The sequence below is a fragment of the Lithobates pipiens genome, unplaced genomic scaffold (genome assembly GCF_037356315.1).
Source record: "Lithobates pipiens isolate NorthernLeopardFrog02 unplaced genomic scaffold, aLitPip1_a1.2 Scaffold_18, whole genome shotgun sequence".
Lineage (NCBI taxonomy): Eukaryota > Metazoa > Chordata > Amphibia > Anura > Ranidae > Lithobates > Lithobates pipiens.
Genome location: NW_027507758.1, coordinates 48411295 through 48427260, shown reverse-complemented (window position 1 = coordinate 48427260; position 15966 = coordinate 48411295). Strand labels below are relative to the sequence as shown.

Sequence of the window (15966 nt, the reverse complement as noted above, 5' to 3'; positions counted from 1 at the left end):
TGTAGGGGGGGTCCTGCACTGTAGGGGGGTCCTGCACTGTAGGGGGTCTGCACTGTAGAAGGGGTCCTGCACTGTAGAAGGGGTCCTGCACTGTAGGGGGGGTCTGTACTGTAGGGGAAGATTCGGCACTGTAGGGGGGTCTGTACTGTAGGTGAGGATTCTGTACTGTAGGGGAGTCTGCGCTGTAGGGGGAGGGGTCTGTACTGTAGGGGGGTCTGCGCTGTAGGGGGAGGGGTCTGTACTGTGGGAGGGTCTGCACTGTAGGGGGGGGTCTGCGCTATAGGGTGGAGGGGTCTGTACTGTAGGAGGGTCTGCACTGTAGGGGAGGATTCTGTACTGTAGGGGGGTCTACACTGTAGATGCGGGTCTGTATGGTAGGGAGGAGGGTCTGCACTGTAGGGGATCTGTGTAACATGCAGAGGGTCCAGAGCTGTGAGGGGCTGTGTAATGTAAAGGGGTGCAGAGGTGCAGGGTGCTGTGTAATGTAAAGGGGTCCAGAGGTACAAGGGCTGTGTAATGTAAACGGGGCCAGAGGTTTAGGGTGTTGTGTAATGTAAAGGGATCCACAGGTACAAGGGCTGTGTAATGTAAAGGGGTCAGGAGGTTCAGGGTGCTATGTTATGTAAAGGGGTCCAGAGGTACAAGAGCTGTGTAATGTAAAGGGGTCCAGAGGTACAAGAGCTGTGTAATGTAAAGGGGTCCAGAGGTGCAGGCTGCTGTGTAATGTAAAGGGGTCCAGAGGTGCAGGCTGCTGTGTAATGTAAAGAGGTCCTTAGGTGCAAGGTCCTGTCTAATGTAAAGGGGTCCAGAGGTGCAGGGTGCTGTGTAATGTAAAGAGGTCCTTAGGCGCAAGGTCCTGTGTAATGTAAAGGGGTCCAGAGGTGCAGGGCGCTGTGTAATGTAAAGGGGTCAGGAGGTTCAGGGTGCTATGTTATGTAAAGGGGTCCAGAGGTACAAGAGCTGTGTAATGTAAAGGGGTCCAGAGGTGCAGGCTGCTGTGTAATGTAAAGGGGTCCAGAGGTGCAGGCTGCTGTGTAATGTAAAGGGGTCCAGAGGTGTAGGCTGCTGTGTAATGTAAAGAGGTCCTTAGGTGCAAGGTCCTGTGTAATGTAAAGGGGTCCAGAGGTACAGGGTGCTGTGTAATGTAAAGGGGTCCAGAGGTGCAGGGCACTGTGTAATATAAAGGGGTCAGGAGGTTCAGGGTGCTATGTTATGTAAAGGGGTCCAGAGGTACAAGAGCCATGTAATGCAAAGGGGTCCAGAGGTGCAGGCTGCTGTGTAATGTAAAGGGGTCCAGAGGTGCAGGCTGCTGTGTAATGTAAAGGGGTCCAGAGGTGTAGGCTGCTGTGTAATGTAAAGAGGTCCTTAGGTGCAAGGTCCTGTGTAATGTAAAGGGGTCCTTAGGTGCAAGGTCCTGTGTAATGTAAAGGGGTCCAGAGGTGCAGGGTGCTGTGTAATTTAAAGGGGTCCAGAGGTGCAGTTGTGGAGAGGAGGGGTACACAGTAGTGACAAAAAGATATTGAAGGATGCAGAGGTATGCAGGGGACACGGTGGGTGTTTTTACATTTTATGGTGGGGGGGGGGGGGTGCCAGATATAGGATCCGCCCCGGGTGCCAAATGCTCTAGGTACGCCCCTGTTGTAAAGTGAACAGCCTTTATGCCATTAGTAACTCAACCCCATAATCCTCACTCTCTGCAAGAGCTAGTGTACCCAGAGAATCCTCATTATTCGACTCACTTTTTGGAAGTATTGAATGCCTGGTCCCTTGACCCCTATACCACTTCTGTAGCCTACAGTGACCCAAGGGCTGGCGGAAGGAGGCACAGCTTTTGGCAGGTGAGCAGGCATCTGAAACTCCCAGAAGTGTGTCTTTTAAAGAAGATCCTTCTGCAGTAGTAGTTCCTGAAGATATCAAAGTTCATCTGTGCAGAGAGTATGGTGGGTATGTATAATTATGTTTTCTTTACAGGGGTAATTGTAGTTTGACTCTTGAAATAATTTTTGCTTTAAGAATGATCAGAATCTTAGAATAAAGTAAATTTAGACCATTTAAGAGATGAATTGTGAGAAAAGGGTAAAAGGGATTCTCCTTTGCATTTATCCGTGATTATTTTTGACACCATTGGACCAGCTTGGACCAAACAAACTACTTAAAGTGATAGCAAAGATGGACATAAGCTTTAACCTTTTCCCTGATCTGTCTACAACATGGGTCAGCAATCTGTAGATCATGATCTACCAGTAGATGTGGACAGGTGACTGGTAGATCATGGTCTGGGCTTGCTGACCCGCCATCCCAGAGCATCAGAGTGCAATGCAGAAGACTACTTGTAAAGTTGGAGCTGTAATAGGGAGCAAGAGCCAATGCCTCCTCTGTAGTGCTGGCTCCTGTCCCATGCAGAATGATACCAGCTGCATTCCACCTCTTATCCCAGGTAGAGGTCTCCAGAGTGGTGCCAGCAGCAGGAAAGGAGAGATATTTAGATCAGTGTGAAGCAATACACTGGGCATAATAGTACAGGGCTGCTTTCACACTGATGTGCTGTGGTTTACCCACACCGCGGGTGTAATGCAGGGTACCTGCAGGTTTCCTGCATGTTTGCTGTGCTTAGCCATAGACTTCTAGTATATCCTGCGTGACACTTTAGTGATTGAGTTTATATTTGCTTTAAAGTGGGACTAAACTGTATCTGAGCATCACAAAATGAAAATGCGGTTTAATTCATTTTTAATATTCAAATTCCCCCATCCGTCCATGTCTCCATACTTTATTGTGTTGAGAAATCACTTTGAAATAACCCTCCTAGCATTTCTAGCTGAGGCCATCTTGAGTAAGGGCAGATGATTCATGTAGCATTTACTTCTTGGACTCCATCTGCCCGCAGGAGGGTGTGCTTATCTGAGAAAGCCCCTTCTCCAGATGAAAGAAAACAATGCCTATAAAGACCCCTTGGATGTATGACATCATTTTGGTCCAGGCCAGAAAGCCATTGAAGAAATGTAAAGAAAAAAAGTTTAGAACAAGTAAATAAAATGTACCTTCCTATCTATTTATTAATGCTAGCAGCATAGGGATTAAAAATAATTCATGTTGATTGAAAGAGTTTAGTTCTTTAAAGTGATTCTAAAGAAAAACATTTTTTTTTTTACCTCAATGCAATTTTCTGCATTCAGGTAAAAAAAACTTCCAGTGTGTGTGCCTCCCCCTCCCTCTCCCTAAACACTTACCTGACACCACTCTCGATCCAGCACCGTCGGCAGCCCCGCTCCCTTCTCTTCCTGTATTCTCAGGCTTTAGTGGGAGCAAAGGGAGCCATTGGCTCCTGCTGCTATCAATCAAAACCTGTAAGGAGGGAGCAGGGCTGAGCTGCACTGTGTGTGTGTGTCTATGAACGCACATAGCTAGACTCAGGAGCTTGCCCACAAGCAGCTTGCTTTGGGGACACTCGCAGGAAAAGAGGAACAAACTGTGCCAGCAGAAGACCCCCAGAAGAGGAGTATAGGGGATCAGCTTTCAGTTGTTTTTTTTTTTTGTTAAAGCTTATAGTGGTTATAAACTCCCTTGTATGATTTTTACCTATAGGTAAGCCTATAATAAGGCTTACCTATAGGTACAGTAAATATCTCCTAAACATGCACCATTAGGAGATATTTACTTTAGATACAGCCGGTGATCTCACTGGCGCATGTACTAGGAAGGAACAGCATACCCGTGCTGTTCCTTCAGAGCTGTGCCGTCAAAACAGTAACTCCTGTGTGCATGTGCGGGAGTGACGTCATCTCCGCCCCGGTCATTCATTCAAACCAGCAATCCCAGAAAGGGAGACCAGGTGGAGATGGAAGCGCCTTCAGTGGTGACAGCGCGCTGCTGGAGGGCTTCTTCTTTTTCAGGTAAATCTGTCATAATGTGCTAGTATGCGATGCATGCTAACACATGACCTAAACTGCTCAGTGCCTAATTTTATTTATTTTTTTAATGCAGTTTACTACCATTTTAACCACTTCAGCTCTGAAAGGTTTACCCCCTTTCTGACCAGGCCATTTTTTTCAATACGGCAATACGGCATTGTGTTATTTTAACTGACAATTGCGTGGTCGTGCGACACTGTACCAGATACAATTTATGTCTCTTTTTTTTTCCCCTCACAAATAGAGCTTTCTTTTGGTGTTATTTGATCACCTCTGTGTTTTTTATTTTTTGAGCTCGAAACAAAAAAAGACTGACAATTTAAATATATATATATATTTCTTACTTTCTGCTATAAAACATATCCAATAAAAAAAAAAGAAAAAAAAAAGAATTTCTACGTACAGTGGGGGAAATATTTATTTGATCCCCTGCAGATTTTGTAAGTTTGCCTACTTACAAAGAAATGAAGGGTCTATAATTGTTATCATAGGTGTATTTTAAATGATAGAGACAGAATATCAACCAAAAATCCAGAAAAAACATGATACAAATGTTAGAAATTAAGTTGCAGTTCAGTGAGTAAAATAGGTATTTGATCTCTTACCAACCAACAATAATTCTGGCTCCCACAGACTGGCTACAGTCATGTGGTGCACAGATTAGTCCTGTCAATATAAGAAGGTGCTCCTAACGACAACTCATTATGTGTATAAAAGACACAGAATTTCTTCTTCCATTTAAACCCCACCATCATGGGCAAGACCAAAGAGTTGTCAAAGGATGTCGGGGACAAGATTGTAGACCTGCACATAGCTGGAATCGGCTACAAGACCATCAGCAAGAAGCTAATTGAGAAGGAGACAACTGGAGCAATTATTCTCAAATATAAAAAATACAAAATAACAATCAATCGCCCTCGGTCTGGAGCTCCATGCAAGATTTTGCCTCATGGGGTTAGGATGATCATGAGCAAAGTGAGGGATCAGCCCAGAACTACAAGGGAGGAGCTTGTGAATGATCTCAAGGCAGTTGGGACCTCAGTCACCAAACTAACCATTGGTTACACAATACGTCGCCATGGATTGAAATCATGCAGCACCCACAAGGTCCCTTTCCTCAAGAAGGCACATGTACTGACCTTTATGAAGTTTAGCTAATGACCATCTAAATGATTCAGAGAAGGGAGAAAGTGCTATGGTCAGATAAGACTAAAATTGAGCTCTTTGGCATTAACTCGACTGGTCGTGTTTCGAGGAAGGAAAATGCTGACTATGACCTTAAGAACACCATCCCTACAGTCAAGTGCAGAGGTGGAAACATTATGCTTTGGGGCTGTTTCTATGCTAAAGATACAGGCTGACTTTGCCACATTGAGGGGCTAATGGACCATGTATTGTAAAATCTTGAATGAGAACCTCCTTTCCTCAGCCAGAACACTGAAGATGGGTCATGGATGGGTCTTCCAGCATGACAATGACCCAAAACATACCGCCAAGGCAACCAAGGAGTGGCTCAAGAAGAAGCACATTAAGGAAATGGAGTGGCCTAGTTAGTCTCCAGACCTTAATCCTACAGATAATGTATGGCGAGAGTTGAATCTTCGAGTTGCCAAGCGACAGCCAAGAAACCTTAAGGATTTAGAGGAGACCTGTAAAAAAGAGTGGACCAAAATCCCTCCTGAAATGTGTGCAAACCGGTAACCAACTACAAGAAAAGTCATGTTTTGCTTGGGGATCAAATAGTTATTGTACTCACTGAACTACAACGACTTTTGGGAATCAATGTGACGTTGTACCGATTCGGTTGGTGCCATTGCTGGCAATTGCTGTAAATTTGGCATGTAATTTCACATGTCAAATCACATCAATGTGAACCTAGGCTAAATCTGCTATGGGATGGTCGTAAAGCAGTTAATTGAACAAGCTGACGTTAAAAGCTGATTGGCTACGATGTACAGATGCATCAGATTTTACACTCTCCACTTTTAGTAAATCTATTCCAAAGTTTATTGTTTTAACAGAAATCACCTTAGAATCACTTTAAGGGCATTGTTTTTGGACATATTTTAGAGGTCTGGAAAGTCAAATCCCTAGTAGTATTAAAATTAAACTAAATCAGAGAGGTGCACAGAAGAGGGTTTTCTGGCTAAGTTTGGTATTCTCTCCCAGCCAGGACTTTTCCTTTTAAATTATCAAAATGGCCAACAGTTTTAATTACGACTCGAAAACTCCTTTCACAGTACCAAGTTATCTTTGGCTGAAAACAATCCCCCCCAAAAAAAACAATAAACCCAGCCTAGCTGAATCAGTTTTCAGCAATTTAACTCTGTACAAGTGCAAAACGTTCAGTGTTGTTTGCAGGAACCAGAAGAGAATTAATAATGCAATCTTCTGCTAACAATGACATTTCGCTACTTTAGCAAGTTTGAGTTTTAATAGCGAGTGCTATTGACAAAAGAACGAGAGAGAGTGGAGGAGAAAAAAAAAAAAAAAGGATCCTTCTCAGATTTTTTAGCTCAGCGGTGGCAGCGTTGCAGAAAACACTAATGAGGGAACCCCCTACTGGTTTGCCTGCTTTGTGACTTTTCTTTATCATAATTATTTTTAAAACGCAAAACACCATGAGGTCGCCTAGCACTGTCCCTGCAACTTGTTAATTTTTTTTATTTTTTATTTTTATTACGATGTGACTACTACAGGTGACAATTTGTTACATAGATTTATGTGTGTGCATATAAATATATATGTATGTCTGCCCATTTTCTTCTCATTTGTAAGGCTTCCTTTCTGTTTTGCAGGGACCTTGCTGTGTGTGAGCTAGGGGGTGGTATGACATGCATGGCTGGTCTCATGGTAAGTCTTTTCTCAATTCCAGTTCCATTCACAGGCTGGAACAAAAGGAGAGAACGGTTCCAGTGCCTCCAACATGCTGGGTCAGGAAACTGTCAACAGCATCAGCTGCGGTCAAGCTGGAGTCTTGAGAGAACTTCCCCGGTTGCCCCTGTATTTCGTTCCGTATTGATTTTATGGTTGCCTCGGAGAGCAAAAAAAAAAAAAAAAAAACGCTTTTCCTTGAGTATAGTCAATATCTCTTGTTGTGACATTCCAATCCACAATATGTTCCGTCTTGCCGTAGCCAAATCTTTTTTTTTTTTTTTTTTGTTTCTCCCCCTCCCTCCAGATTACAGTCCCATTTGCTAAAATACAGGAATAGCTTGCAAATCACAGTTGGAGCACTATGATATAGCTGCTAATGTTTTGCCTGCATTATTACACCAACAAACATGATCCAGAGCTCTCCATAATTAGATTCTTTTGAGCCGGGATGGCCATTCAGAGACGCCGGTGACCATTCGAGTCGTGCATTCAGCAGATATTATGTCGCAGCCCAGTGCGTTAGACAAGTTTCTGTGTCTCTGCAAATAAAGGCATATTGTTACACTGATTGGCATTTGACAAACCTGTCGCATTTATACAATGTGTTGAGGTTACAGCCCAATGCGTGAGCATGTCAAGCTCACAAAAAAAAAAAAATTACCCTTACAAAGCCATCAGCCGCCAATACAAAGTTATATGAAGGGCAACCAGGCAGCCAGACAGAAAGAGGCTGAAAGGCAGAATGACAGGCCTTGTGTGATGGTTCCACTAGATAAACAGATCCCGCAAATGAAAGCCTCTCGGAATACCATCATCCGCTGTCACAATGCAATTACCCAACAGAATGATAGCAAGATAGAGACTCCCGCAAATGGAAAGATAAAAGTATTGACTGATTTGATTGAATGATTAAAATAATGCAGACATAAAATGAAAAAAAGATTGAAGATTGTTACGGAGAAAGAAGATGGTAAAGAAGCATGATACTGAAAGCTTGTCAAACCTGCCTCCACCTCTCCATGCAGATGCAGAACGTTCCGTCATTTGCCCCCGTAACTCTTCTTGTCTTTTCAGGTCGCAGTTTCTGCAGAAGCCAAAGAGGTCCTGTTAACGGATGGCAATGAGAAGGCTATTAAAAGTATCCTTATTAAAAGTACAGATGGGCTGGTACTTACTGTATTGGCAGTGACTATTATAGTCATTGCATCAGCATTACAGCATGAACTGTTTGAATTGCGTCTGTCTAGTTGAAGTATATGTAAATCCAATCACTAAAATGTCATATACTGTAAGCTTTAAAGTGGAGGTATACCCAAAAGGGGAAGCTCTGTTTGTCTGCCTCCCCCACTTTTGCTGCCACATTTGGCACATTTGGGGGGAAAGGGGAGTGGGTACCTGGTTTTGACAGGTACCTGCTCCCACATCCCCTCTTTCCCCCAGCAGCCAGCCCATTCACAGAGCACAGCATAATTTGTGCATGTGCAGTAGGAAACTGGCTGTGAAGCCGCGAGACTTCACTGCTGGTTTCCCTTAGCTTAGATGGCGGTGCCAGCACCCGAGAGCCAATTCAAGAATCGACTCAGGTGAGGACAATACTAAGTGCACTAATAGTAAAAAGTAAGCAGTTTCAGTATTTGTAGCTGCTGACTTTAAATTTTTGAAGGGGGAGGGCAGGGGCTGAACTCTGTTTTAATTGTTAATACCATTTAAAAAAAAAATCTAATTTGTCACTTACGTTTAAAGCCTAACTCCAAGTTTCATTTAATTTGACATAGGTTCTTTGGACCAAACTGGTCCAAACGAATTATTGCCTTCACTAATACATGTGTCGACCATCAGCACTGTATAAACTGTATGTAACATCAACTTCATACAGTATACAGTGATGTGTTCCAGCAGGGGGATGTGAAATTTCCATCTCATTCCTGGAACAAAATTGAGTCAGGCTGAGCTCTGCTTAGCCATTCAAGGGAAACTTTGTAGTTTTATGAATGAATACAAACCTTCCTCTGATTGGCACAGGTAGAGATTGTGATGTCATCTTCCAGCCTCTCCACTTCATCCATTCAGAGAAGCCGTGTTTTCATTAAAAAAAGTACAAGCTTTCTGTGAATGGCTGAACAACACTCAGCCTGACTCAATTTGACAGGAAGTCCTTGTACCACTGCCAGAACATAGCAATGTATACTGTTTTACTATATGTAGCTGCTGCTACAATTAATACAGCACTGACAGCAGACGCGGGTATTAGAAAAGGAAATAGTTAGTCTGGACCAGCTAAGATTTCAATCCCTGGACCAGCTGCTCGGGCACTGACAGCTCAGCAGGTGTGTACAGCGGGAACTTGAGGGTGGAGAGGGTGTATGGTGTTCACTTTTTCGTTTTTTTTAAATGTGCTAACACTTAAAGTGGTTGTAAACCCTTACAAACCACTTTGACCTACAGGTAAGCCTAGATTAAGGCTTACCTGTAGGTCCAAGAAATACAACCTACGCAGGCTGACATTCTAAGGACAGTGAGTAAATGCGCTGCCTCTGTGAACACCCTGAAAGAGAAGTTTGGAGGGCTGTGGGAGGCAGTAGCACTGATTAGACAAGACCTGCATACGGTCAGGGAGAGAACAACTGGGGCTGAAAGTAGAACTAGCGATCTTGAGGACCAACTGCCCCTCCTCATCAGAGAGTTTCAGACTACTGCTAGGCTGGCTAAAGCAACAAATTTACATGCTGAGGACATTGAAAACTGCCTGAGGTGGAATAACATCTGTAGTGTGGGCCTGCCTGAGAAGGTGAAAGGCAGGGATTCCACTGACTTTGTAGAATGCTGGCTGCTAGATGTTTTTGACAAAGAAGCTTTTACCCCTTTGTATGCAGTAGCAAGGGCACACAGAGTCTCCCTTGGCTCTTGCAACCAGGCCACCCACCGCGCACTATATTGGCCCGCCTATTGAATTATAGAAAAAAATAAATGATCTTGTGCCTCGCACGGGAATGCCTGAACATACAATTCTACGGGGTACGCATCTCATTTTACCCTGACTACTCCACTGAGGTCCAGAAAAGCAGAGCAAAATTCATGGCGGGCAAACAATTCCTTCAGAAACTACAGGCCTCCTATGCAATTATGTACCCAGCTAAACTCTCTATTAAAGCCAGGGGACAGGCTAATTTCTTTGAAAACACAGTGGGGGCTTCTGCATGGCTTGATATCAACGAACATACCTTTTGTCAGCCCCAACAACCGTTGGGGAAAGATGCCTGAGATGATTTAATCCACCAGCTACCTCATCTGTGAATTTTGTCAGGACCAGTACAAGTGTCTACGAGTACATTTCCATATATGTTTCTACACAGGACGAAAAGAGTAATCTAATTTAATTAAGTAACAGCTGCATCGTTAACATTTCCTTTTGCTTTCCTAGCATGCTGCTACACTGGTGGCGGGAGAGACCTACAGTATTGTCCTCCACGAACATTCTCATGTTTGTTATTCTAGTTATCTACACCAATGTACCTTTGATAGTGTTGGAAGTCAGCGGAAACAGGTATCTCATCTTCCTCAGATACTTCAATGGATCCTGCTACACTGTCCCTTTAGCATTGTGGGATTTCAGTTGCACCCATCTGTTTTACATGTTCTGCGTTATCTTTCCAGAGAACCGCACCCCTATGACCTTGGTGCATTAGAAACCCATGCTATGCACCTGTCACACCAGAATGATCCTATGAAGATTGCATACCCCCCAGAGACTAAAAATCTTCTCTCTACTGTGCTTGGAATGGATTGGAATGCCCACATATCATCCTGATTTCCATGCAGTTTCCTCACCAACCACCACTAAGGTTGAATAAAGTTATAGCCTCCATCATACACTCTGACCAAGCTGGCTTTATGGCCAAAAAAATCTACATCTATTAATTGCGCAGATTGTTTCTCAATTTACAATCACAGGTGGGTAATGTTGCAGATAAGGCACTGCTGTCACTCGATGCTCATAAAGCTTTTGACAGCATTGAATGCTCATATTTGTAGGCCATAATGCGTAAGTCTGGGTTTGGAGAGGGCTACATCTCATGGGTCCAACTACTATACCATGCTCCAAGGGCGGCCATAAGGGAAGTAAGCAAGATACCCCCAGTTTTGACTTGCATAGGGTTACTAGACAGGGCTGTCCCTGGTCTCTGTTCCTATTTGCTCTTGCCATTGAACCTGTGGCAGCACTTATTCAATCTAATAAGAATATATGTGGTTTTAAATATGGGGCTCTACAAGAGAAACTTAATATTCTGCTTAGATTGCGGTTGTTATTTTTCTAAATAAATGACACAATTTCAGTAATTTTTCCCTGGCATTGTGCATTTTGTTCTCACCGGGTGAGGATTGTTTTGCTTATTTTTTTGTCTCACGTCAGTCTATAATGTTATAGATAGTTTGAACACTTCCCTAACAGCTTTATGGCTGCAACATTACAATCTGTTTTTAAATATGCAGCCAATTGCACTTGGCACCACTAATTTCTACAATCACAGGATATTACACTTGGACTTGAGCAGATTTTTCTATGAGACAGCCTTTCAGCATTCACAGATGGCAGTAAAACTGAACTGTACAGTGCGAAGTGCAACTGGCATAGGCAATGATTTACACAGTGAAGCTGTTGGGGATTGAGAGAGGAAATGTAAGGCGTCTGTTTGCATTTGTTCTCTGGATCCATTTAACTTGGATTTCATAGGAAGATGAAATTGTTATTCTGCAGCAATTAAGGTTTTTAAATGATCCTATCTCAAAAATGCAAAACAAGCTGGGATGGTTGTATTGCAATACACTATAGCTGCTTTTGGTGCTTCACACAAAACTGTATTGTTTTAGCAAGTTGTAATAAATGGAAAATGGTACAGCATGCTGACATCACTTGCACCAAGCCAATTGTCAGATACAGTTTTCAGTGTATAGTAGCATGTTCTAAATCACCCAAAGTAGATTTTATTGATGAAAGCAGTTGATCAATTCACCCAAAAGTGATATTTCTCTTTTAGATGAAGACTGTGGATGAGCTATCCATTGAGCTTTTTACACGTTTCATGATTCCAGCAGTGAGATCTTTTCTGGCTCCCATCAGCCTTCATAAGAGCTGTAAGAAATGTAGGTGTTCTTACCCCTGTTGCTCCACAGTCATTTTGAAAGTGGATTTAAACTGAAATGATTTTTCACCTTGCATTCTTGATGTAATTGGATTTTTATTGCAAATAGATCTTTTAATAGCATCCACTTGCAAAGTTTCAGGAATGCTGGAATCTGGAGGACTTTTTGAACCCTTCTGAGAAAACTGATCAGTGGAAAATGCATGCCTCTATTAATTTCCAGTTTTCTCAGTCTCTCCTTCTTCCTTTCTGTAAGTCTCTGAGCTAATCAGATACATAATTTAATAAAGGCCTCAATATCATCAGTAGTCTCTACTCTGGCGAGTTTGTCTTCTACATGTTCTACTATTCCTTGACAGAGCTGGCTTTTTTGCGCTGCTGGATTCCTAGTGGTATCTGAAATCCAAGAATGAATTTCAGCTGTATGCTCTACAACACCGAGTCTACCTTGCAGTAAACTTTGCAATTTTGCTTCAGCAGTAGTTAGGATCAAAAAAGAACCAAAATGATCCAGGATAGGATTATCTTGCTCCACATAAGAGGAAGCCCAGGTTAAGGCTTCCTCAGCCAGCAAGTTGATAATAAACAGCACCTTTTTTTCCTCTCAGAGGTGAATGCAGCTGGTTGCACCTGAAAGTATATAATGTGTGACGTTGGTTAAGGAAACCTCTGTAATGGAGACAGTCTCCACTGAACTTGAGAGGTGGAGGCATATGTGCGTTAGCATCTACAGTAGCAGTATCTCTAGAATGTAAGTCCTCCTATTGTCTCTAAGCCGATCAAGGATGTCTTCTTGTAATTCTTTCACCACAATTTGCAGCTCAGAAAAATTTTCCTGGTAGATAACACGTAAATACTCTTGCAGCTCAGCAACTTGCTGCTTAAAAGGAGCCACAGTAGTTGCTACCATGTTTGTGGCCATATTGTTATGTCATGGTCTGGGAATAGGCGAGGAGACCAATGGCTGTTGTAGTAAAGATTCATGTAGTAGTCAGCTAGATAAATACACAAACCGATCCCCTAAGCAGATGGAGTAAGCTCACCCAAGGCATGGGGTCTAAGCACTAGCCAGTCACCAGAGCCCTAGATGGTGGAAGTGAGTTGTGCTGCATGTTAATGCCAGGTTTTGGCCCTCTGGAATGCCCTAGCAGGAAGAGAGCAAGCCAGGGTCAAGTAGCAGATGAAGCAGATGCATATTCAATGAACAAGCCAAAAGTTCAGTTACAAGTAGTAGCTGGATGAGATGAGGCAGAAGTGTAGCCAATAAACAAGACAAAGGGTTAGTATTGTGTAGTAGTTGGATGGGATCAGGAGGAAACATAGTTGATGAACAAGCCAAGGGTTGAAAACAAGTGACAGCAAAGATAAGGACAGTAGCAGGTATGCAAAAGAGCAAGATATCACATGGAGAGAGCACATTAATCTGGCATACAGTAAGTGCAAAGACATGACTTAAATAGGAAGTTGATTCGAGGAGCAAAGAGTTCAAGATCCACCAAAAAGAAGGTACAAAGTAAGGTTGTCCAAGAAATCAGGCAGGGAGCTGTCCAGCATATCAGCTGGCACAGCGATAAGAGCCACAGCCAGACACCGCAGGGGACCCAGGTTCAGATTCGGACCCCCGATAATAAATTATTTATTTAGATGTTGGATAGAAGTTTGCATCTATACACAAGACTTTAGTTAAGAGACAACTAGAGAGAAAAGATGGATTCAATTTCTCAGAATAAGTGATATTTGGAAGCTGTGGTTCCCCTGGTAGCGAGAGAGATTTCTGAATGCTCGCAAAGCACCCTACTGCCATGTCCATGAGTACATGACCTAAAGCATTAAAATGAAATTATATAAATAATGTTTCTGTTGGAGTATTACATATGAGAAATATGTAATGTAAATTATGTCAAAACAAATAAGTATTGTACACCTGCTGAGAGGCAACCATAAGCATTGTAAGCAGCTAAGAGCTGCAAGTGCTTCATGAGTGACTAAGTTGGGTATCACTGAAGTAGATGAGTTGTGATTCAGTAAAAAAAAATGATAGACATTATTTCTCCTTTCTCTTGATAAAGAACATGTTGTACTGCATTTAGTATTTGTCCTTCCGTTACAGATTGTTTGATTACAAAGAAAGCATTTTGAGTGGTTCTCTACTTTATGGCCTACATACGACAAATAAAAACCCCTATTGCATCAGTCTCCGTGTATAAGCTAAAAATCACAGGTGGCATTTTGTTGAAAAGACTAACTCCATGCCGCAACATTGATTTCATTTTTGAAAATGATATTTGGTAATAAAAAAACAGTTCTTTCCCTATTTATACCTCGCTACTATTTTTATTCGCACATTACTCATATTGAATGAATGGTTGGTAGCAATTATATAATCCTTCGATTCGGAGGCCAACTGGGTGCCAGCTATTAATCCTGAGTGAATTGGTAGTGCTTAGATGAAGAAAGTCACAAAATGTTCTCCTTAACAAAATTTGTACAGATGTGTCCCACATCATCTCAAGAAGACAAAATGCTGAGGCTTTTAAAAGCCATTCGGTGTCTACTAGGTGAGTTGTATGTATACATGCACCAGATCCTATTTTCAATATGTTTTTAGTATTAGTGGCTCTGTTGAAGTTGTCCATTGGCTTTAGGAGGCCATTCTATATAATCAGTTTTTATTTTATTTATTTATTTATTTATATTTTCATATATTTTATTTAAATCATTAGGGCGGCACAGTGGTGTAAGGGCGGCACAGTGGTGTAGTGGATAGCACTCTCACCTAGCAGTAAGACGGGTCGCTGGTTCAAATCCCAACCACGACACTACCTGCCTGGAGTTTGCATGTTCTCCCTGTGCCTGTGTGTTACATAAATGTGAGAGGTATACTCACTTTACTCACTTTTGTGAGATACTGTATGTGTGTATATATATATATATATATATAGATAGATAGATAGATATCGTGACAGAAAGCAAGGAAAATCTATGTGTTGTGCCCATATATTTGTTCCAGGTTCTTCCTGTACACTGATTGCTTTTGTGTTTATGCTGTGTACTGAGCCTGTTTGGGCTCAATGAAGGTTAACAAGCTCAGGTGTAACAGATAAAGCACTCAGGTTGCTTCAACAAGGGGCTACACCCTGGAACCAGATCTCTGTGTACAGCAGACTGGGCAGCAGCAATACCTCTGAATAGTGAGATTAAGTCTGTGTGACTAAAAGCCTCTGTTTATTTCTGTGTGACCGCCAAGTGTCTGGGCAGGGGTAGGCTGTAGCAGAACAAGTAGTCAGGTTCCTGTTTTTGTAGTTAGACGCCCAAAGTGGCAAGGGTTTATTTTCAGTTTTGTTTTATTTTACCTGTTTTCATCCCTGCACTTTGTAACCACAGACGTGTAAATAAACCACAGTTTTTGCTTTCACAAAGATCCTGCTGTCTGTCTGTGCCTTCTTCACTGTGCTGTGACCCATCCGGGGGTCCTGCAAACCCCGCTACTGAGCTAATCCCTTACTTATGGTGGAGGATGCCGGCAGGTGAAGTAAGGCCAGCATGGAGGAGCTACTGCTCTAGCAAATGCAAATCAACAGCAAACAAATGCAGCTTTGCTACAGAGCCTTGCACTTCAGCAGAAAGCACTGGAAAAGCAGGAGCAGAAAACCCAAAAACAAATAGAGGCCAAAGTAAAACTGTTTCAGCAAAGGCAGCAGCCCGAGGCTAGGAGTGATTCCGGTAACATACCATCTTTTCGGGTAAGCCACCTATTGCTAAAGGTGACTGCAATGCAGATGTTCTTTGAAAGAACAGTGGAAAAGAAAGTTGGCCTAAAGAACAATGGGCTGGTCTAGCAGCCCCCCTACTATCTGGAGAATCCCAAAAGGCTTATTTTGACTTGGAGCCTGCGGATGCAAGAAACTATAATTGATTGAAAATTGACATTTTGGCACACATGGGTGTAACCCTGGTTGTCTGTGCTCAGCATGTCCACAATTGTAGTTTTTGGCAGAGAAAGCCACCCCAGTCACAAATGTATGACCTTATCCACT

The 15966-nt window shown here is 42.6% G+C and overlaps 1 protein-coding gene across 1 annotated transcript in view; it reads left to right on the top strand.

Annotated features, from left to right (window-relative positions):
• CAMKMT (calmodulin-lysine N-methyltransferase) overlaps window positions 1–15966 on the top strand; it is a 662536-nt gene that overhangs the window by 473675 nt on the left and 172895 nt on the right. The window contains exons 5-7 of the mRNA XM_077485659.1: window positions 6710–6764; window positions 7863–7926; window positions 14421–14487. Coding sequence (XP_077341785.1) covers window positions 6710–6764; window positions 7863–7926; window positions 14421–14487 — 186 coding nt within the window. The remainder of the gene's footprint in view (window positions 1–6709; window positions 6765–7862; window positions 7927–14420; window positions 14488–15966) is intronic.